We start from the raw sequence: 22,183 nt of genomic DNA, 5'->3' as shown, positions 1-22,183 counted from the left end.
GTAGTTGGATCTTGAGGACCTGAATTATTGGGAAAGGTTGACTAGGTTAGGACTTTATTCTGTGGAGCATAGCAGAATGACAGGGATATGCAAAATTGAGGGCTAAAGACAGGGTAAATGCAAGCAGGCTTTTTCCACTGAGGTTGGTTGGTTGCGACTAGAACTAGGGGTTATAGTATTACAGTGAAAGGTGAGATATTTAAGGGGAACCTGAGAGGGTGGTGAGCTGCCAGTAGAAGTGGTGAATGTGGGTTTGATTGCAACATTTAATAAAAGTTTGGATGAGAACATGGATGGGAGGGGTATGGAGGGCTATGGTGATGGGACTAGGCACAGACTAAATGGGCTGAAAGACCTGTTTCTATGCTATAGTGCTCGATGACTCTGTTTTAGAGGACATTATATTATCAGGGAGGAGATATTTTCAGCCTTCCAGTTCATTAAGGTGCATAAATCTCCAGAGCCTGACCAGGTGTATCCTCAAACTTTATTGGAGGATAGAGAAGTCGTTGTGGAGGCCCTTGGAGAAAACTTTGCTTCATCGTTAGTCACTGGTGGGGTTCCTGAAGACTGGAAGGGGCTAATATTGTTCTATTGTGTAAGGAGAGCACACACAAAATGCTAGAGGAACAGGGTACAGCAGAACTGGAGAAAAGAGAGGATAGTCAAAAGGTGAGGGGGGAGGGGAGGGAGAAGTAAGGTGAATCTGCAAGGGGGAGGGGTGAAATACAGAACTGGACATGTAGGGAGCAATCCTTGCAGAAAGCGGGGGTGAGTTGAGGGAAAGATGTGCTTGGTGGTGAGATCTCGTTGGAGATGGTGGAAGTTGTAGAGAATTATGTGCTGGTCGTGGAGGCTGGTGGGGTGGTAGGTGAGAACAAGAGGACCCTATCCCTGGTAGGGTGGCAGGAGGATGGGGTAAGAGCAGAAATGTTTGAAATGGAAGAGATGTGGTTGAGGGCAGTGTTGATGCTGGAGGAAGGAAAGCCCCTTTCTTTGGAGGAGGACATCTCCTTCGTTCTGGAATGAAAAGCCTCATCCTGAGAGAAGATGCAGTGTAGACAGAGGAATTGAGAGAAGGGGATGGAAGAGGTATAGTCCCGGTAGCTGTGAGAGTCTGTGGGTTTGTAATAGACATCTGTAGATAAGCTGTCTCCAGAGATAGAGACAGAGAGATCAAGAAAGGGAAGGGAGATATCAAAAATGGACCAGGTAAATTTGAGGGCTGGTTGGAAGTTGGAGGCAAAGTGGATGAAATCTATGAGTTGCACATAGGTGCAGGAAGTTGACTTATCTACTGATGAGGGCAGTAGATGTCTATTTGGACTTCAGCTTGGCCTTTGACAAGGTCCCACACCATAGGCTGGTCTGGAAGATTAGGTCCCAAGGAATCCAAGCAGAGCTAACCAGGAGATTCAAATTGGTAGGAAGCAATGGGTGGTGGTTGAAGGTTGTTGGTTGGAATGAAGGCTGGTCATGACTTCCCGTGTGCTATGGTAGTCAGTACTGGGACCCTAGTTATTAATTATTTATATAAATGATTTGGATACAAATACACAAGATTGGATCGGTAAATTTGCAGATGACATGAAATTAGGAAGTGTTATTGATAGTGAAGAAAATGATCTAAGACTACAGGGGGCTCTCGATCAGTTAGGGAAGTGGGCAGAGGAGTGGCAAGTGGATTTCAGTACAGCTAAATACACTGAGTTCAGGAGCTGGGACATTATATTGCAGTTATTAGTGGTTGGTGAGGCTACTCTTGGAGTCTTATAGACTGATATTAGGATTTGTTCGACAAGTTACAGTGAGTGGGGGTTGTTTATCACCTACTTAAAGAACAGAAAGCAATAAACATGAAAGAGTGCATAGAACATTTACAAGATGTTGCTGCGACTTTAGGACTTGAGTTATAGGGAAAAGTTGAATAGATTAGGACTGGAGTGCAGGAGAATGGGGAGAAATTTTATTTAAAAATTCAGGGTTATAGATAGGGTGAGTACATTCAGGGTTTTTTGTCCCTCAGATTGGGTAAGACTAGAACTAGAGGTCATAAGACACAGAAGCAGAACTAGGCCATTCAGTCCATCAAGTCTGTTCTGCCTTTCCATCATAGCTGATTATTATCACTCACATCTCCATTCTCCTGCCTTCTCCTTGTAACCTTTGATACCCTTCGTAATCAAGAACCTTTATCAAACTCTTTCTTAAATATAATTAATGTCTTGGCCTCCATAGCCATCTGTGACAATGAAATCCACAGATTCACCACTCTCTGGCTAAAGAAATTATTCCTTATCTCTGTTCTAAAGGAACTTCGTTCTGTTTTGATGCTGTGCCCTCTGGTCCTTTAGACTTCCCCACTATAGACAACATTCTCCCCACATCCACTCTATCTAAGCCTTTCAATATTTGATAGGTTTCAATGAGATCCCCATTGATTCTTCTAAGCTCCAATAAGGACATCAAATTCTCTTCATATGCTGACCTTTTCATTCCCTGAATCATTCTTGTGAAGCTCCTCTGGATCCACTCCAATGTCAGCACAATTTTTCCTAGCTAAAGGGCCCAAAGCTGCTCACAGTTCTCTAAGTGAGGCCTCACCAGTGCCTTAAAGCCTCAGCATTGCATCCTTGCTTTTACTGTATATTCTAGTCCTCTCAAAATGAATGCTAATATTGTGTTTGCCTTCCTGACCACTAACTCAACACTCACAACACGCTGGAGGTACTCAGCAGGTCAGGCAGTATCCGTGGAAGCAATCAGTCTAGGTTTCGGGCTGAAACCCTTCGTCAGGTCTGACAAAGGGTTCCAGCCCAAAACGTTGACTGATCGTTTCCACGGATGCTGCCCGACCTGCTGAGTTCCTCCAGCATGTTGTGAGTGTTGCTTTGACTCCAGCATCTGCAGAGTATTTTGTATTTACCACTAACTCAATCTGCAAGTTATCCTTTAGGGAATCCTGCAGTAGGACTCCCAAGTCCCTTTGCCCCTCTGATTTTTAAATTTTCTCCCCATTTAGAAAATAGTCTTCTCCTTTATTCCTTCTACCAAAGTGCAAGACCATACACTTCCCCGCACTATATTCCATCTGCCACTTCTCTGTCCGTTCTTCCAATTTGTCCAAGTCTTTCCGCAGACTCTCTGCTTCCACAATACAGATGGTATGGATGGGAGGAGTATGGTGCGCTTTCGTCTGGGTGCAGCTGGATGGGACTAGACAACAGTCCTGGCTAACATGGACTAGATGGGCTGAAAAGCCTGCTGTAGTGCTCTATGACTCCATGATTATTGGCGTGGTGGGCATTGTACCAACAACAGAATGACAGCAGGATTACCCAATTGCCATCCACCAGTTTGGTCATGTGATTCCAAGCAGCCAATGGCAGAGCTTGCGGTGCACAGCCTCTCGCCTCTCACTCATCTCTCTTTCTCTGACTAGTGGCTGGATTGCCTCGCTATCTGCCTTGAAGAGCAATGTATTCGTGGGGGCAGTTATGATGGTGGTTTCGGTTTTGTTCACTACCTCTGCTGTGATGGGCGTTGTGATGCTGAAGAAGGTGAGTCCAGCTACTCCCTGAGGTGTACCCTCCTCCCTCCTCCCTCCTCACTCCAACAGCCCACTCCTTCCTCCCTCACCTTTCCTTCCTTCAGCCCTCCTCTTCCCACTCTCCCTTTTCTGCCCTCTTCCTGAGGCACTGCCATTTGAAGATGTCCTCAGTGGTGGGGAGGGTGGTGTTCATGATAGAGTCGGCTGAATCTACAGTCCTCTTCATTCTCATAGTATGACTGATGTGTACCTTTGGGCTGTGATTGCTTAATCACCTTTAAATCCAAAACCTGATTCATCTGCTTAAGAACATTCTGCTCCGCATCCCCTCCACCCTCTGTGCGAAGACCTACTTCCGCTGAGCAGTTAGTTCAAACTTATAAGTTTATAGGCTCCTCACCTGAGGAAACACATCCACCCTTATAACAATCTGCTTGAGGAGCTCGGTGGGTTGAGTAGCATCTGTGGGGTGAGAGGAATTGTCGACTGCTGGAGACTTGATGCAGGGTCTCGACCCAAACCATCAACAGTTTCTTTTCCTCCTTCCCTCCCTCAGGTGCTGCTTGACCTGCTGAGTTCCCTCCTTTTGAGTCTCTGCCCTTGAATCCTAGACTCTCCTACGAATGAAAACATCTGCTCCACTCTGTCTCGGCCTTTCAGTGCCCAGTGGATTTTAATGAGTTCTCTCTCTGCGCCCCCCCCCGCCCACTTTATCCTTCTGAACTCTAGCAAGTACAGGCTGAGAGACATCAGATGCTCCTCATATATTAAGCCTTTTATTCCCAGGATCATTCTTGTGAACCGCCTCTGGACTCTCTCCAGGGCCAGCACATTCTTTCTTAGATATGGCCCTAAAACTCCTCACAATTTTTCATCATATGAGCCTTAAGTGGCTAATCCCTGATCAGTGAACCCAGATCTGGGGCTCACCAGTCGTTAGGAACGTTGTTTGTGTTTCTAATCTGAACAGAAAATCCATCATTTGGGACTGCAACCACCCAGGCCATGCTGTCTCCTCACTGCTGTAGTGAAGGAGGGGGTACAGGAGCCTCAGGCCCACAGCACCAGGTTCACAAACAGTTATTACTCCTCAGCCACCAGGCTCTTGAACCAGAGGGAATAACTTCACTCGTCCCATCACTGAAATGTTCCCACAACCTATGCCCTCATTCTCAAGGACACCATCTCTTATTTTCAATATTTGTTGTTTGTTTATTTATTATTATTGTTTCTATTTGTATTTGCAGAGTTTGTTGTCTTTTGCACACTGGTGGAATGGCCATTTGGCGTGGTCTTTCATTGATTCTCTCATGGTTATTACTCTATTATGGATTTATTGAGTATGCCCACAAGAAAATGAATCTCAGGGCTGTATATGCTGACAAAAATGTATTTTCATACAAATTTACTGTGAACTTTCTACAGAATTCTAAGGGATATAGAAACAGAATACAGCAGGACGAGGCCCCTCAGCCCCTCGAGGCTGTCCTACCATTCAGTAGCACTATATCCCAAGCCTCTCCTCTTTGTCAGTTCCTTGATTGTTCAAACCGTGACTGCCTCCTCGCCACGAGGCTGTCGTGGGAAGGTGGGATAAATCGGGAATGACGTGAGCAGCAGCCTCCGACATTGGAAATTTACTGTAACCGCCAACTCGATGGCGTCTCTGGTGCGGGTGGTGTTGTGAAATGAAGCCAGGCCGGCCACTAACTGTTCTGTTTGCTCCCCACTCCCTTCTACCCCATCCCCTACCCTCCTGCCCTGCTCTCTCCCCTCTTCCCCTGCTCCCAGGTTCACTCCCTGTACCGACGGACAGGTGCCAGTTTCCAGAAGGCACAGGAGGAGTTGGCGGCTGGAGTGATGTCCAACCCCGCCATGCAGACTGCAGCCTCCAATGCTGCCAGCGCCGCCGCTCACTCTGCCTTCCAGCGCAACTGAAGGCTGAGGAGGGAGGGGTCGACCCACCCCCCAGCCCCGCTGCTCAGCCGCTCTGAAGCCATGGCTTCTGCAGAGGTGAAAGGTCGTGCCAAATGATTCACAACCATATCATGTTTAACCCTTGGATTTTGCTCCCGGTCAGTGGACAGGGAATAGCCTCTCCTGTTCCCCGTCCCCAATAGGATTCTGGACATTCCCAATCTCCCAGTCGGATTCTGGACATTCCTAGTCCCCTTTTATTCCTGAATATTCCCAGCTCTCTTGTAGGTTCCTGGACATTCCTTGCCCCCCCCCCCCCCAATTAGGATCCTTTCTAGAACCATTCGGGTTCCCAGAATTCTACATCACCTATGTCTGGAGTACTGGACTTGTCCGGCTGATGTCCTGCCATTTCCCTACCCCAGTGGATGCCACCTTGCCCCGCAATGCTGTGTCCAAGCGAGGAGATCCCCTTCCCGATGAATCAGCCTTGGCAGGATGGAGGGAGGGTGAGAGAAACCTGTGATCGGTGACACACAGGGGAAATGAGTGCTCACTAAAGGGGGGGGGGGGCTGCCTGCCTCCTTGTGGCCGACCCCAAAAAGTGCAGCCCTGACATCTGCCACAGGAATCACCCTTTGCGGGCCTCTCTGAATCACGCCTGGTAAATCCAGCTTGGCCCAAAATTATTCTTGCACTAAACTTGCCACTTGTCTCAGTGAGTTTTCCCCAGAGGTTTAAGCAGACCATTTCCAGAGATGAGTTTTCCAATTACCTTGGTTGTTTTCCTCCTTTGGTCTCGGGAGGTGAGGGAGGTGATGGTGGTGGGGGGAAGGACTCGCTAGAGTTTGTCTGCTCCAGACAGCAGAGTGGAGCATTCCTCCCTGCATTTCATCCAGTTTCAATTCTGACCTCTTGCTGAACTTTCCCATTCCCCCTTAAGCCTTCAGCTCTCTGGGCCCCGAGGCTCAGAATACCCTACCTGCATCCTCTCCCCATCTCCCATACTTTGTAAATGGCTCTCCCTCTCTTTCTCAGACGAGTTGCCCTACTAATCTCACTTGGACAGTGTCAAGCACTTGGTTAATCTGTCTTGGGAGGTCTTACTGTATTAAAAAACTGTTACACTGATCCAAGCTCCTTGTCTTCCTTGCCTGCTGACTCCTTGAATGATCTCACGGATTCACTTTTACTGACCTTGGATTGTCTGGGCTAGATGCAAGATCCCTCCACCTGATTCCCCCGTTGGTGACCGAATCCGGATCAACAGTGTAGAAGTCAAAACGGAACTCAATTTGTAAATCCCCAAAACAAGTGCTTGAATCGCCGAGTCCTAGGGAACAAGCTCTGGTAAACATGATCAGTGTAGATGAGGTACTCTTCTCGATGAAAGGTTTTAGCCCTAAACGTCAGCAATCTCTCTCACAGATGCTGCTCAACCTGCTGAGTTCCTCCAGCAGATTATATGTCTGCCATAGACACTTACTGCACAGAAATTGGCCCTTTGGCCCATCCGATCCATGCTGAACTGTTATTCTGTGTAGCACCTGGACCATAGCACCCCTCCCTTATTCAAAATTCTCTTAAATGTTAAAATCAAACCTGTATCCACCTCTTCCGCTGACAGCTCGTTCCACATACTCACCACTGCCTGAGTGAAGAAGTTCTCCCTCAGGTTCCCTGTAAATATTTCACCCTTTCACTCTTAATCTATAACCTCTAGTTCTAGACTCACCCAACCTCAGTGGAAAAGGCCTGCTTGCATTTACCCTATCTATGCCCCTCATAATTTTGAATAACTTTATCAACTCACCTCTCAGTCTTCCACCAGGGAAAAAAGCCTAACCTGTTCAATGTTTCTTGATAACTCAGCGCCTTAATATCCTTGCAAATTTTCCCTGTGCTTCTTCAATCTTGTCTTGTGTCTTGCTAAGTGACAGCATAGACGTGGTGGGCTGAAGGGAGGTTTCCTGTGCGGTACAACTCTTAGAACTTAGAATACTACAGCATAGGCTATGCCTCTGATCATTTTATAAACTTTTAATAGTTTTCTCCTCGACCTCTGACACCCCAGAGAAAACAACCTACACTTTCAACCTCTCCTGAAAGCAAGCCTAATCATACCGAGTAATACTAATCTCACTTGCCTGCTTATCCCTCTTAGCCCTGTTCAGATGCCTCTGAAATGTTGTCACTGTTTGTACCCCCACATCTCCTCTGGCAGCTTATTCCAGAGACCAACAATTAATGTGGAAAATTTACCCCTCGGATCCCCTTTAAAATCCACTCCCCCCCCACCTGAAATGCATGCTCTCTCATAATGGACATTTCAATCCAGGGACAAAGATTCTGGCTGTCTAACCTATCTGTGCCTCTGATAATTGTGTATGATCCTGTCAGGTTCACCCTCAGCCTCTCACACTCCAAAGAAAACCTGAAAGAAAAATGAGTAGAGTAGCTTTATTTGTCAGGTCTATATTTGGGGCGGCATGGTAGTGATAGTGGTTGTCACAGCGCTTTACAGTTCCAGCAACCTGAGTTCAATTCCTGCCATTGCCTGGCGGGAGTTTGTGTATGCTCCCCATGACCGCGTGTGTTTCCTCCGTGCTGTAGTTTCACCCCACAGTCCAAAGACATACCAGTCGGTGGGTTAATTCCTCATTGTAAATTGTCCCGTGATTAGATCAGGACTAAATCGGGGGATGAGGGTGGGGGGGGAGGTTACCGGGCGGAAGGACCTATTCCGCATTGTATGTCAATAAATAAATTAAAACATACAGTGAAATGTGTCATTGGCATCAAGTGAAATCACCCATAACCCTTTGTTCATTAATACTCGTCATAGTCCCATAATCAGATCAAATCGCCAGTCCCCTCAATACATTAATGGTCCTGTCATTGAATCAAATCCAGCAGATACTTCTGCAAATTTATACTCCTCATGGTCCTATCATCAAGTGAAATTGGCCAGACTCTTCTGTACATTAATACTTCTAATAGTCCTATCCTGAAATCAGTCAGATCCTTCTGTATATTAATGCTCCTCATAGCCCTATTATCAAATCAGCCAGCCCCCTCTGTATACTAATGCTCCTCATGATCCTATCATCAATTCATATCAGTGAGATCCCTCCATACATTTAATACTGCTCATGCTCCTCTTATCAATTCAGCCAGATCCCTCTCTACAGTCTTGCTCCTGAGAGTCGTATTATCTAATCAAATAAATCAGATCTCTCTGTATATTGATGCTCCTCGCGTCCTAACATGAAATCAGCCAAACCACTCTGTTCATTATTTATCCTCATGATCCTATCATCGCATTAGTCAGCTACCTCTGTACATTAATGTAACTCGTGGTCCTATCACCAAATGATATCTGCCAGGTCCCTTTATCCATTATTATGGTCTTATTGTCATATCAGCTAGACCCCTCTGCACATTAATGTTGCTTATGGCCCAATAGTCATATCAGCCAGATCCCACCCCCCTCCATGCATTAACTGCCCTCAAAGTCCTATCATCAATTCAGCCAGATTCCTCTGTACATTTACACTCCTGATAGTCCTATCGTCTAATGAAATAAACCTGATCCCTCTGTCCATTAATGCTCCTCGTGTCCTATCATCAAATCACCCAGACCCCTTTGTTCATTAATGCTCCTCATGGACCTATTATTGAATCAACCAGATCCCTCAGTATGTTAATGCTCCTCATTGTCGTATCATCAAATCAAATCAGCCCGATCCATCTGTACGTTAATGCTGCTGATGGCCCTATCATCGTATAATGCCCTGGTTCATATTTTTACTGTTATGCTGTATGTATTTCATTTTGGCAGTTCTGTAAGAGCAGCTTGTTTTCAGCTTGCTTGGGTTATTGCTGAAGATAAGAGCTGAGGAGAAATGTGTGCCATCCAGTTAGGATGGTCGGATTATGGGCTGTTTCTCTGGTGAGGGACACTAAGGTTGGGCTTGGGGACTTTTGTTCGGTGGGAGATGAAGAAAGAAGACACTCATACAATCCGGTTGGAGACCTGTTTCTTTGAGATGAATTGCGAGAGATGTTCAGTAGGTGTTGTGGGCGTTCATGCTGACTGAGGGCCCAGCGCTTGAGTGACAGAGAAGTTCAACATGAGCTCCAACTTGTGCACGTTTGACTGTTTAATTATAATGTGCCCTTTTCTGTTTGTTATTCTTTACTAACCCTTTAGTTAAGATTCATAAATATAATTCCTTTAATCGTATGCAGTGTCCTGTCTGTTGTTTCGTGGCACTAATTTGTAAAAGTAGTAAACAGCATCCACACAAACCGAGGTTTGGGGTGGGATCGAGCTGTCTCAATCTCACGAATTTGGCAGGACTTGAGAGTGTCTTCCCTTAGACTTATGCAGCAATGGAAACCAGGGTGTTTTAATCATATCAGTCGGACAGATCTATACCTTAATGGTTCTAATGGCCCTATTATCAAATCAGCCAGATCTGTCTGTATATTGATATTCCTCATACTCCTATCATCAAGTCAGAAAGACCTCTCTGTGCATTAATTCTCCTCAATATCCTGTCATCAATTCCTTATCATCAGTTCAGACAGATACCTGTGTACAATAATACCCCTGATGGTCCTATCTAATCAAATCTACCAGATCCCTTTGTACATTAATGCTCCTCATGGTCTAAATGTCAAATCAGCCAGATATCTCAGTATATTAATGCTCCCCAAGATCCTACCAACCAAGCAAATCAGCCAGATCCTGCTGTACATTGATGCTGCTGATGGTCCTATCATTAAATCCGGCAGATGCTTCTGTACATTAATGCTAACCCCCTGTGTATGAATTCTCCTCAATGTCCTATCATTAACTTAGCCAGATCCCTCTGTACAGTTATGGTCCTGGTAGTCCTTTTTAAGCATCCGTTAGACCATGGATTTGCACCTTGGAAAGTTTCCAGGGCGCAGGCCTGGGCAAGGTTGTATGGAAGATCAGCAGTTGCCCATGCTGCAAGTCTCCCCTCTCCACACCACCAATGTTGTCCAAGGGAGGGGCATTAGGACCCATACAGCTTGGCACCGGTGTCGTCGCAGAGCAATGTGTGGTTAAGTGCCTTGCTCAAGGACACACACACTGCCTCAGCCAAGGCTCAAACTAGCGACCTTCAAATCACAAGACAAACGCCTTAACCACTTGGCCACGAGTAGTCCTATCATCTAGTGAAATAAACTAGACCCCTCTGTCCATTAATGCTCTTTATGTTCTATCATCAAATCAGCCAGATCCCTCTGTACAATAATGTTACTGACGGTCCTATCCTGAAATCAGCCAGATTCCTCTGTACATTAATGCTCCTCATAGTCCTGTCATCAAATCAGCCTGAGCCCTCCATACATTAATGCTCTTTATGGTCAAATAATGAAATCAGCCTTCTGTACTCAATGCTCCTATCATCAAATCAAATCAGCCAGTCCCTTCTCTACACTAATGGGTCCTGTCATGAAATCAAATCTGCCAGATACCTCTATGCATTAATTCTCCTTATGGTCCAAACTTCCAATCAAATCAGCCAGATATCTCTGTAAATTAATACTTCTTATGGTCCTATCCTGAAATCAGCCAAATCCCTCTGTAGATTAATGTTCCTTATGGTCATATCATCAAATCATTCAGATCCCCCTCTACATTAATATTCCTCATGGTCTCTGTAAATTAATACTTCTTATGGTCCTATGGGGCGTTTAGGGAGGGGTAGCACCTCTGGTGACGGGGGGGCACCTGCCGTGCCCTTTTTCAGGACTGCTCGTCCACCTTTGGTCCCCACCAGGTGCTCAGCTCTCACCTGTGGCCCCAAGTAGCTGTAACACGCGCAGCGGCTACACCCCAGTAAACCGTCTCGGCAGACGGGCCAAACCAGGTGAAGGTGGCCACGGGTCTTCAACCCTCAGTGAGGTAGAGGATCTGCCTGCCCCAGCATGTGAAGTCTGGCCATGGCAGATTGAGCAGAAGAGACCAACGGTCAAGAAGGCAGGCCAGCAAGCGTTGTGGAGCGCTAAGAGCATGACTAGGTCACCCACTACAAGAGGTGGTGATCTCTTTAAACTCAAAGCTTCAAAGACCCCGATTGTAAGACTATTGTTTGGTCCCCAGTACTATGAAATGTGGACTCTCAATCTCACAATTTACCCTTGTACCAGCTTCTATCCCACTGAAGTCAGACTCTTAGATTAGATTATGAAGACAGGCAGTCCTCTTTTATTGTCATTTAGTAATGCATGCATTAAGAAATGATACAATATTTCCTCTGGTGTGATATTGCAAAACACAGGACAAACCAAGACTGGAAAAAACTAACAAAACCACATAATTATAACATATCGTTACAACAGTGCAACAATACCATAACTTGATGAAGAACAGTCCATGAGCACAGTAAAAAGTTCAAAGTCTCTCGAAAGTCCCACATCTCACGCAGACGGGAGAAGGAAGAAAACTCTCCCTGCCATGCCCGACCACAGTCTGACTCTGAGTCGTCTGAAAACTTCGAGCTCTGATCAGCCCTCCGACACCGAGTACCGAGCACCATCTCTATCTGAACGATTCGACCTCAATCTCGGTCGCCGACAGCAGGCAAAGCCGGGGATTTTGGGGCCTTTCCTCCGGAAGATTCTCGATCGCACAGTAACAGAGGCAGCGAACTGGCATTTCAGAAATTTCTTCAGATGTTCCTCTGTGCTTTCACGTCTGTCTCCATCAAATCAGAATTGTCTTGTACGATAAGATGGACTCTTGGCCCTAAGGTTACCACTGAGAGGAAACTGAACTGGTCTAGCCATATAAACACTGTGGCTGCCAGAGCAGTTCAAAGGCTAGGAATTCTGCAGCGTGTAACTCACCTCCTGACTCCCCAAAGCCTGTCCACCATCTACAAGGCTCAGGTCAGGAGTGTAATGGAATACTCGCCACTCACCTGGATCAGTGCAGCTCCATCAACACTAAAGAACTGGACACCATCCAGTACAAGACAGCTCACTTGATTGGTACCCCTTCCACAAGCATCCAATCCCTCCACAATTGACGAACAGTTGCAGCAGTGTGTACTATCTACAAGATGCACTGCAACAACACACCAGAGTTCCTAAGGCAGCACCTTCCAGACCCACCACCACTACCATCTAGAAGGACAAGAATAGCAGATACCTGGGAACACCAGCACTTGGAAATCCCCCTCCAAATCACTCACCATCCTGACTTGGAAACAGATCACCATTCCTTCACTGTCACTGGGTCAAAGTCATGGAATTCCCTCCGTAACAAATGACCTGATTTGGTTCAACCAAGCAGAGTTCACTGCCAAGAAGGCCTACCAGCGCCTTTACTTCCTGAGAAAACTAAAGAAATTTGGCCTGTCCCCTAAAACTCGCACTAATTTTTAAAGATGCACCGTAGAAAGCATTCTTCTAGGGTGCATCACAACCTGGTATGGAAGTTGTCCTGTCCAAGACCGAAAGAAGCTGCAGAAGATCGTGAACACGGCACAGCACATCACACAAACCAATCTTCCATCCTTGGACTCACTTTACACCTCACGCTGTCGGAGCAGTGCTGCCAGGATAATCAAGGACACGACCCACCCAGCCAACACACTTTTCGTCCCTCTTCCCTCCGGGAGAAGGCTCAGGAGCTTGAAGACTCGTACGGCCAGATTTGGGAACAGCTTCTTTCCAACTGTCATAAGATTGCTGAACGGATCCTGACCCGGATCTGGGCCGTACCCTCCAAATATCCGGACCTGCCTCTCAGTTTTTTTGCACTACCTTACTTTCTATTTTCTATTTATGATTTATAATTTAAATTTTTAATATTTACAAATTTTTACTATTTTTAATAATTAACATTGGTAATCCAGGGAGCGGGAAGCACAGAATCGAATATCGCTGTGATGATTGTACATTCTAGTATCAATTGTTTGGCGACAATAAAGTAAGTAAAAGTAACAGCACTGTGGGTGTACCTACACCTCAGGGACTGCAGCGGTTCAAGAAGGCAGCTCATCACCACCTTCTCAAGGGCAACTAGGGATGGGCAATAAATGCTGGCAATGCCCACATCCCGTAAATGAATAAAATTTTTAAAATCTACCTCATTATGATCTTGCACTTTATTTACCTGCGTTTCAGTACTTCTGTAGCTTTTACACTTTATTGTTGTTTTACCTTATTCTAGCTCAATGCACCATGTAACGATTAGATCTGTATTAATGGTGTGCAAGACAAGCTTTTCACTATCTCAGTAAGGGTGACAACAATAACTAAAACTATACCAATACAGTTACCAAGACAAGTTTTTTTTTACTTTATCTCACTACACCAATTTACTGGTTTACAATCGTTCATCCTTCCCTCTGTCCAGCTGGCTTGGCACAGAGAGGCGACGGAGCGTGGGATCTTGCTATTCATCCTGTCCCCAATCCAGGAGGGGGTTGAAGCTAAAGGTGTCACGATGTGCTCTGGCAATATCGGAACCCAAGTGTGGAGGAAAGACAGACTCTGATGTAGAGGTGATGACGAGGGTTTGTTAATAATAATTCCAAAAGAATGTCGGTAGCTTGGCTGAGCAAAACTGCAAGACGTAACACTCTCGAAACTAGGAGCCCGTGATTAGTGCTCATCAGGTCTCCACTTAAGTAATAAAAGTAACACAGAATCCTAGAGCCTATTAAAATAAACTATAAAGATACTAATAGAGAGCGGAGCAGGTAAAATGCAAGATCATATTGACATATTTGATCAGGGCACGACTGCACAAGCATATGGAGGTCAGCCAGTGAGAACAGTGAGAAGAGTTTAAAAAGACGATAGCTTTATAGAGCGGGCACCTGAGTAGAGGGAGACAGAGTAGGAAGGCTTTGGCTCAATAAGGCTTCGGCGATAATGGGTCGAGGCCAGGTAGGTTAACTGTGTAGAATACAGACAGGAGGTATGTGTGTGAGGCCAGTGTTCTGTGCTCGGTGTCAGATGTGGGAAGCCTTGGAGACGGCCACATCTGCGCCAGGTGCGTCAAGCTGCAGCTCCTTAGCGACCGCGTTAGGGAACTGGAGATGCAGCTTGATGACCTTCGTCTGGTCAGGGAAAGTGCAAAGGTGATAGAGAGGCAGGTAGTCACACCAGGGCCTCACGAGACAGGTAAATGAGTAACAGTCAGGAGAGAGAAGAGCAAGAGGCAGATACTAGAGAGTACGCCAGTCGCTGTCCTCCTTAACAATAAGTACTCCTGTTTGAGTACTGTTTCGGGGGACGGCCTACCTGGGGGAAGCAACGGTGGTCACACCTCTGGTACAGAGTCTGGCCCTGTGGCTCAGAAAGGTAGGGAAAGCAAGAGGCACTGCTGATCAGAGATAGTGTCATGGCTTCAGGAAAGGAAGAAGACATGGAGGGGTTGTCTGTGGAGTCTCAGTGGGTGGAAGTTAGGAACAGGAAGGGGTCAATAACTCTACTGGGTGTTTTTTTATAGACCATCTAATAGTAACAGGGACATCGAGGAGCAGATAGGGAGACAGATTCTGGAAAGGTGTAATAATAACAGGGTTGTTGTGGTGGGAGATTTTAATTTCCCAAGATATCAATTGGCATCTCCCTAGAGCAAGGGATTTAGATGGGGTGGAGTTTGTTAGGTGTGTTCAGTAACGTTTATTGACACAATATGTAGATAAGTCTACATAAGGAGAGGCTGTACTTGATCTGGTATTGGGAAATGAACCTGGTCAGGTGTCAGAACTCTCAGCGGGAGAGCATTTTGGAGATAGTGATCACAATTCTATCTCCTTTACCATAGCATTGGAGAGGGATAGGAACAGACAAGTTGGGAAAGCGTTTAATTGGAGTAAGGGGAAATATGTGGCTATCAAGCAGGAACTTGGAAGCATAAACTGGAAACAGATGTTCTCAGGGAAATGTATGGAAGAAATGTGGCAAATGTTCAGGGGATATTTGTGTGGAGATCTGCATAGGTACTGTACATTCCTCTGAGACAGGGAAAGGATGGTAGAGTTCAGGAACCGTGGTGTACAAAGGCTGTTGTAAATCTAGTCAAGAAGAAGAGCAGAGCTTATGAAAGGTTCAAAAAACTAGGTAATGATAGAGATCTAGAGGATTATAAGGCTGGCAGGAAGGAGCTTAAGAATGAAATTAGGAGAGCCAGAAGGGGCCATGAGAAGGCCTTGGCGGACAGGATTAAGGAAAACTCCAAGGTATTCTAGGAGGGCAAGAGGATAAGACATGAGAGAATAGGACCAATCAAATGTGACAGTGGAAAAGTGTGTATGGAACCGGAAGAGATAGCAGAGGTACTTAATGAGTACTTTGCCTCAGTATTCACTATGGAAAAGGATCTTGGCGATTGTAGGAATGACTTACAGCGGACTGAAAAGCTTGAGAATGTAGGTATTAAGAAAGAGGATGTGCTGCAGCTTTTGGAATGCATCAAGTTGGATAAGTCACCGGGACCGGATGAGATGTACCCCAGACCACTGTGGGAGGCGAGGGAGGAGATTGCTGAGCCTCTGGCCATGATCTTTGCATCATCAATGGGTACGGGAGAGGTTCCGGAGGATTGGAGGGTTGCAGATGTTGTTCCCTTATTCACGAAAGGGTGTAGAGATAGTCCGGGAAATTATAGTTCAGTGAGTCTTACTTCAGTGGTTGGTAAATTGATGGAGCAGATCCTGAGAGGCAGGATTTATGAACATTTGGAGAGGCATAATATGGTTAGGAATAGTCAGCATGGTTTTATCAAAGGCAGGCCGTGCCTTACAAGCCTGATTGAATTTTTTGAGGATGTGACTAAGCACATTGATGAAGGTAGAGCAGTGGATGTAGTGTATATGGATTTTAGCAAGGCATTTGACAAGGTACCCCATGTAAGGCTTATTGAGAAAGTAAGGAGGCATGGGATCCAAGGGGACATTGCTTTCTGGATCCAGAACTGGCTTGCCCACAGAAGGCAAAGGGTGGTTGTAGATGGGTCATATTCGGCATGGAGGCCGGTGACCAGTGATATGCCTCAGGGATCATAACACCATTAGTTTCAACTTGATCATGGACAAGTGATCATAACACCATTAGTTTCAACTTGATCATGGACAAGTGATCATAACACCATTAGTTTCAACTTGATCATGGACAAGGATAGATCTGGTCCTAGGATTGAGGTTCTTAACTGGAAGAAGGCCAAATTTGAAGAAATGAGAAAGGATCTAAAAAGCGTAGATTGGGACAGGTTGTTCTCTGGCAAGGATGTGATCGGTAAGTGGGAAGCCTTCAAAGGAGAAATTTTGAGAGTGCAGAATTTGTATGTTCCTGTCAGGATTAAAGGCAAAGTGAATAGGAATAAGGAACCTTGGTTCTCAAGGGATATTGCAACTCTGATAAAGAAGAAGAGGGAGTTGTATGACATGTATAGGAAGCAGGGAGTAAATAAGGTTCTTGAGGAGTATAAGAAGTGCAAGAAAATACTTAAGAAAGAAATCAGGAGGGCTAAAAGAAGACATGAGGTTGCCTTGGCAGTCAAAGTGAAGGATAATACAAAGAGCTTTTACAGGTATATTAAGAGCAAAAGGATAGTAAGGGATAAAATTTGTCCTCTTGAAGATCAGAGTGGTCTGCTATGTGCGGAACCAAAGGAAATGGGGGAGATTTTAAATAGGTTTTTTGCGTCTATATTTACGAAGGAAACTGGCATGAAGTCTATGGAATTAAGGGAAACAAATAGTGAGATCATGGAAACTGTACAGATCGAAAAGGAGGAGGTCCTTGCTGTCTTGAGGAAAATTAAAGTGGATAAATCCCCAGGACCTGACAGGGTGTTCCCTCGGACCTTGAAGGAGACTAGTGTTGAAATTGCAGGGGCCCTGGCAGAAATATTTAAAATGTCATTGTCTACAGGTGAGGTGCTGGAGGATTGGAGAGTAGCTCATGTTGTTCCATTGTCTAAAAAAGGATCGAAAAGTAATCCGGGAAATTATAGGCCAGTAAGTTTAACGTTGGTAGTAGGTAAGTTATTGGAGGGAGTACTAAGAGACAGAATCTACAAGCATTTGGATAGACAGGGACTTATTAGGGAGAGTCAACATGGCTTTGTGCGTGATAGGTCATGTTTGACCAAGCTATTGGAGTTTTTCGAGGTGGTTACCAGGAAAGTGGATGAAGGGAAGGCAGTGGATATTGTCTACATGAACTTCAGTAAGGTCTTTGACAAGGTCCCGCATGGGAGGTTAGTTAGGAAAATTCAGTCGCTAGGTATACATGGAGAGGTGGTAAATTGGATTAGACATTGGCTCAATGGAAGAAGCCAGAGAGTGGTGGTAGAGAATTGCTTCTCTGAGTGGAGGCCTGTGACTAGTGGTGTGCCACAGGGATCAGTGCTGGGTCCATTGTTATTTGTCATCTATATCAATGATCTGGATGATAATGTGGTAAATTGGATCAGCAAATTTGCTGATGATACAAAGATTGGAGGTGTAGTAGACAGTGAGGAAGGTTTTCAGAGCCTGCAGAGGGACTTGGACCAGCTGGAAAAATGGGCTGAAAAATGGCAGATGGAGTTTAATACAGACAAGTGTGAGATATTGCACGTTGGAAGGACAAACCAAGGTAGAACATACAGGGTTAATGGTAAGGCACTAAGGAGTGCAGTGGAACAGAGGGATCTGGGAATACAGATACAAAATTCCCTAACTGTCGCGTCACAGGTAGATAGGGTCGTAAAGAGAGCTTTTGGTACATTGGCCTTTATTAATCAGAGTATTGAGTATAAGAGCTGGAATGTTATGATGAGGTTGTATAAGGCATTGGTGAGGCCGAATCTGGAGTATTGTGTTCAGTTTTGGTCACCAAATTACAGGAAGGATATAAATAAGGTTGAAAGAGTGCAGAGAAGGTTTACAAGGATGTTGCCAGGACTTGAGAAACTCAGTTACAGAGAAAGGTTGAATAGGTTAGGACTTTATTCCCTGGAGCGTAGAAGAATGAGGGGAGATTTGATAGAGGTATATAAAATTATGATGGGTATAGATACAGTGAATGCAAGCAGGCTTTTTCCACTGAGGCAAGGGGAGAAAGAAATCAGAGGACATGGGTTAAGGGTGAGGGGGGAAAAGTTTAAAGGGAACATTAGGTGGGGCTTCTTCACACAGAGAGTGGTGGGAGTGTGGAATGAGCTGCCAGACGAGGTGGTAAATGCAGGTTCTTTTTTAACATTTAAGAATAAATTGGACAGATACATGGATGGGAGGTGTATGGAGTGATATGGTCCGTGTGCAGGTCAGTGGGACTAGGCAGAAAATGGTTCGGCTCAGCCAAGAAGGGCCAAAAGGCCTGTTTCTGTGCTGTAGTTTATGGTTTCTATGGATCTGTTCTGGGACCCTTACTCTTTGTGATTTTTATAAATGACCTGGATGAGGAAGTGGAGGGATGGGTTAGTAAATTTGCTGATGACACAAAGGTTGGGGGTGCTGTGGATAGTGTGGAGGGCTGTCAGAGGTTACAGCAGGACATTGATAGGATGCAAAAGTGGGCTGAAAAGTGGCAGATGGAATTCAACCCAGATATGTGTGAGGTGGTTCATTTTGGTAGGTCAAATATGATGGCAGAATATAGCATTAATGGTCAGGCTCTTGGCAGTGTGGAGGATCAGAGGGATCTTGGGGTCCGAGTCCATAGGACACTCAAAGCTGCTACGCAGGTTGACTCTGTGGTTAAGAAGGCATATGGTGCATTGGCCTTCATCAATTGTAGGATTGAGTTTAAGACCCAAGAGGTAATGTTGCAGATATATAGGACCCTGATCAGACCCCACTTGGAGTACCGTGCTCAGTTCTGATCACCTCACCACAGAAAAGATGTGGAAACCATAGAACAGGTGCTGAGGAGATTTACAAGGATGTTGCCTGGATTGGGGAGCATGTCTTCTGAAAATAGGTTGAGTGAACTCGGCCTTCTTTCCTTGGAGCGATGGCGGATGAGAGGTGACCTGATAGAGGTGTATAAGATGATGAGAGACCTTGATTGTGTGGATAGTCAGAGGCTTTTTCTCAGGGCTGAAATGGCTAGCAGGAGAGGGCACAGTTTTAAGGTGGTTGGAAGTAGGTACAGAGGAGATGTCAGGGGTAAGTTTTTTTACGCAGAGTGTGGTGAGTGCGTGGAATGGGCTGCGAGCAGCAGTGGTGGAGGTGGATACGATAGGGTCTTTTAAGAGACTCCTGGATGGGTACATGGAGCTCAGGCTATGGGTAACCCTGGGACATGTTCGGCACAGCTTTGTGAGCCGAAGGCCCTGTGTGTGCTGTACGTTCTCTATGTTTCTATCTCTGAGGATTTTGCCTAGTTCCAACAATCGTGCGGTTATAAAGAAGGCACGGCAGCGACTGTATTTCATGAGGAGTTTGAGGGGATTTGTTTTGTCACCTAAGACACCTGTAGATCTATCATGGAGGGCGTTCTGACTGGCTGCACCACTGGTATGGGGAGGGGAGGGGGGGCTACTGCACAGATTGAAAGAAGCTACAGAAAGTTGTAAAATTAGTCAACTCCATCTTGGGTACCAGCCTCCGTAGTATCGAAGGCAACTTCAAGGAGCAGTGACACAGAAAGGCGGCGTCCATTATTAAGGGCCCCCACCACCCAGGACATGCCCCCTTCTCATTGTTACCGTCAGGAAGGAGGCACTCACTCAACAATTCAGGAACAGCTTCTTCCCCTCTGCCATCCGATTCCTAAATGGACATTGAACCCATGAACACTGCCTCACTTTTATTATTTCTGTTTTTGCACTATTTTAATTTAACTATTTAATACACACACACACGCACACACACACACACACACGCACTCAAAATGCTGGAGGAACTCAAAAGTGTAGTCGACGTCTCGGGCCGTGTATGTTGCTTGGGTTGCCAGAATCTGCAGATTTTCTCTTGTTCATGTATGTACACTTATTGTAATTCATTTACTTATTTTTTCCCTATATTATCATAGAACATAGAGAACATAGAATAGTACAGCACAGTACAGGCCCTTCGGCCCACAATGTTGTGCCGACCCTCAAACCCTGCCTCCCATATAAGCCCCCACCTTAGATTCCTCCATATACCTGTCTAGTAGTCTCTTAAACTTCACTAGTGTATCTGCCTCCACCACTGACTCAGGCAGTGCATTCCACACGCCAACCACTCTCTGAGTAAAAAACCTTCCTCTAATATCCCCCTTGAACTTCCCACCCCTTACTTTAAAGCCATGTCCTCTTGTATTGAGCAGTGGTGCCCTGGGGAAGAGGGGCTGGCTATCCACTCTATCTATTCCTCTTATTATCTTGTACACCTCTATCATGTCTCCTCTCATCCTCCTTCTCTCCAAAGAGTAAAGCCCTAGCTCCCTTAATCTCTGATCATAATGCATACTTTCTAAACCAGGCAGCATCCTGGTAAATCTCCTCTGTACCCTTTCCAATGCTTCCACATCCTTCCTATAGTGAGGTGACCAGAACTGGACACAGTACTCCAAGTGTGGCCTAACCAGAGTTTTATAGAGCTGCATCATTACATCGCGACTCTTAAACTCTATCCCTCGACTTATGAAAGCTAACACCCCATAAGCTTTCTTAACTACCCTATCCACCTGTGAGGCAACTTTCAGGGATCTGTGGACATGTACCCCCAGATCCCTCTGCTCCTCCACACTACCAAGTATCCTGCCATTTACTTTCTACTCTGCCTTGGAGTTTGTCCTTCCAAAGTGTACCAGCTCACACTTCTCTGGGTTGAACTCCATCTGCCACTTCTCAGCCCACTTCTGCATCCTATCAATGTCTCTCTGCAATCTTCAACAATCCTCTACACTATCTACAACACCACCAACCTTTGTGTCATCTGCAAACTTGCCAACCCGAACATTCTACCCCCACATTCAGGTCGTTAATAAATATCACGAAAAGTAGAGGTCCCAGAACAGATCCTTGTGGGACACCACTAGTCACAATCCTCCAATCTGAATGTACTCCCTCGACCACGACCCTCTGCCTTCTGCAGGCAAGCCAATTCTGAATCCACCTGGCCAAACTTCCCTGGATCCCATGCCTTCTAACTTTCTGAATAAGCCTACCGTGTGGAACCTTGTCAAATGCCTTACTAAAATCCATATAGATCACATCCACTGCACTACCCTCATCTATATGCCTGGTCACCTCCTCAAAGAACTCTATCAGTCTTGTTAGACACGATCTGCCCTTCACAAAGCCATGCTGACTGTCCCTGATCAGACCATGATTCTCTAAATGCCTATAGATCCTATCTCTAAGAATCTTTTCCAACAGCTTTCCCACCACAGACGTAAGGCTCACTGGTCTATAATTACCCGGACTATCCCTACTACCTTTTTTGAACAAGAGGACAACATTCGCCTCCCTCCAATCCTCCGGTACCATTCCCATGGACAACGAGGACATAAAGATCCTAGCCAGAGGCTCAGCAATCTCTTCCCTCGCCTCATAGAGCAGCCTGGGGAATATTCCGTTAGACCCCGGGGACTTATCTGTCCGAATGCATTGCATTGAACTGCTGCCGCAAAGTTAACAAATTTCACGATACGTGCGGGTGACAATAGACCAGATTCCGATCCCTCACTCTTCACCCTCTCCTCGCCTCCGCTCCTCCCTCCCTGTTGTGATTGGTC

General features: G+C 45.7%; 1 protein-coding gene across 2 annotated transcripts in view; it reads left to right on the top strand.

The window, feature by feature from the left end:
• Nucleotides 1-9,769, top strand: part of scamp3 (secretory carrier membrane protein 3) — a 38,925-nt gene extending 29,156 nt beyond the window's left edge. The window contains exons 7-8 of one of the 2 annotated variants that reach the window (XM_063041836.1): nucleotides 3,443-3,560; nucleotides 5,342-9,769. In XM_063041836.1, coding sequence (XP_062897906.1) covers nucleotides 3,443-3,560; nucleotides 5,342-5,488 — 265 coding nt within the window. In that variant the 3' untranslated portion in view covers nucleotides 5,489-9,769. The remainder of the gene's footprint in view (nucleotides 1-3,442; nucleotides 3,561-5,341) is intronic. The other variant, XM_063041835.1, reaches the window with a different exon arrangement.
• The last annotated feature ends 12,414 nt before the right edge of the window (nucleotides 9,770-22,183 follow it).

This window comes from Mobula hypostoma, chromosome 2, assembly GCF_963921235.1.
Source record: "Mobula hypostoma chromosome 2, sMobHyp1.1, whole genome shotgun sequence".
Lineage (NCBI taxonomy): Eukaryota > Metazoa > Chordata > Chondrichthyes > Myliobatiformes > Myliobatidae > Mobula > Mobula hypostoma.
Note: the sequence above shows the minus strand (reverse complement) of the source record. Positions and strands in the feature narration are given on the sequence as shown.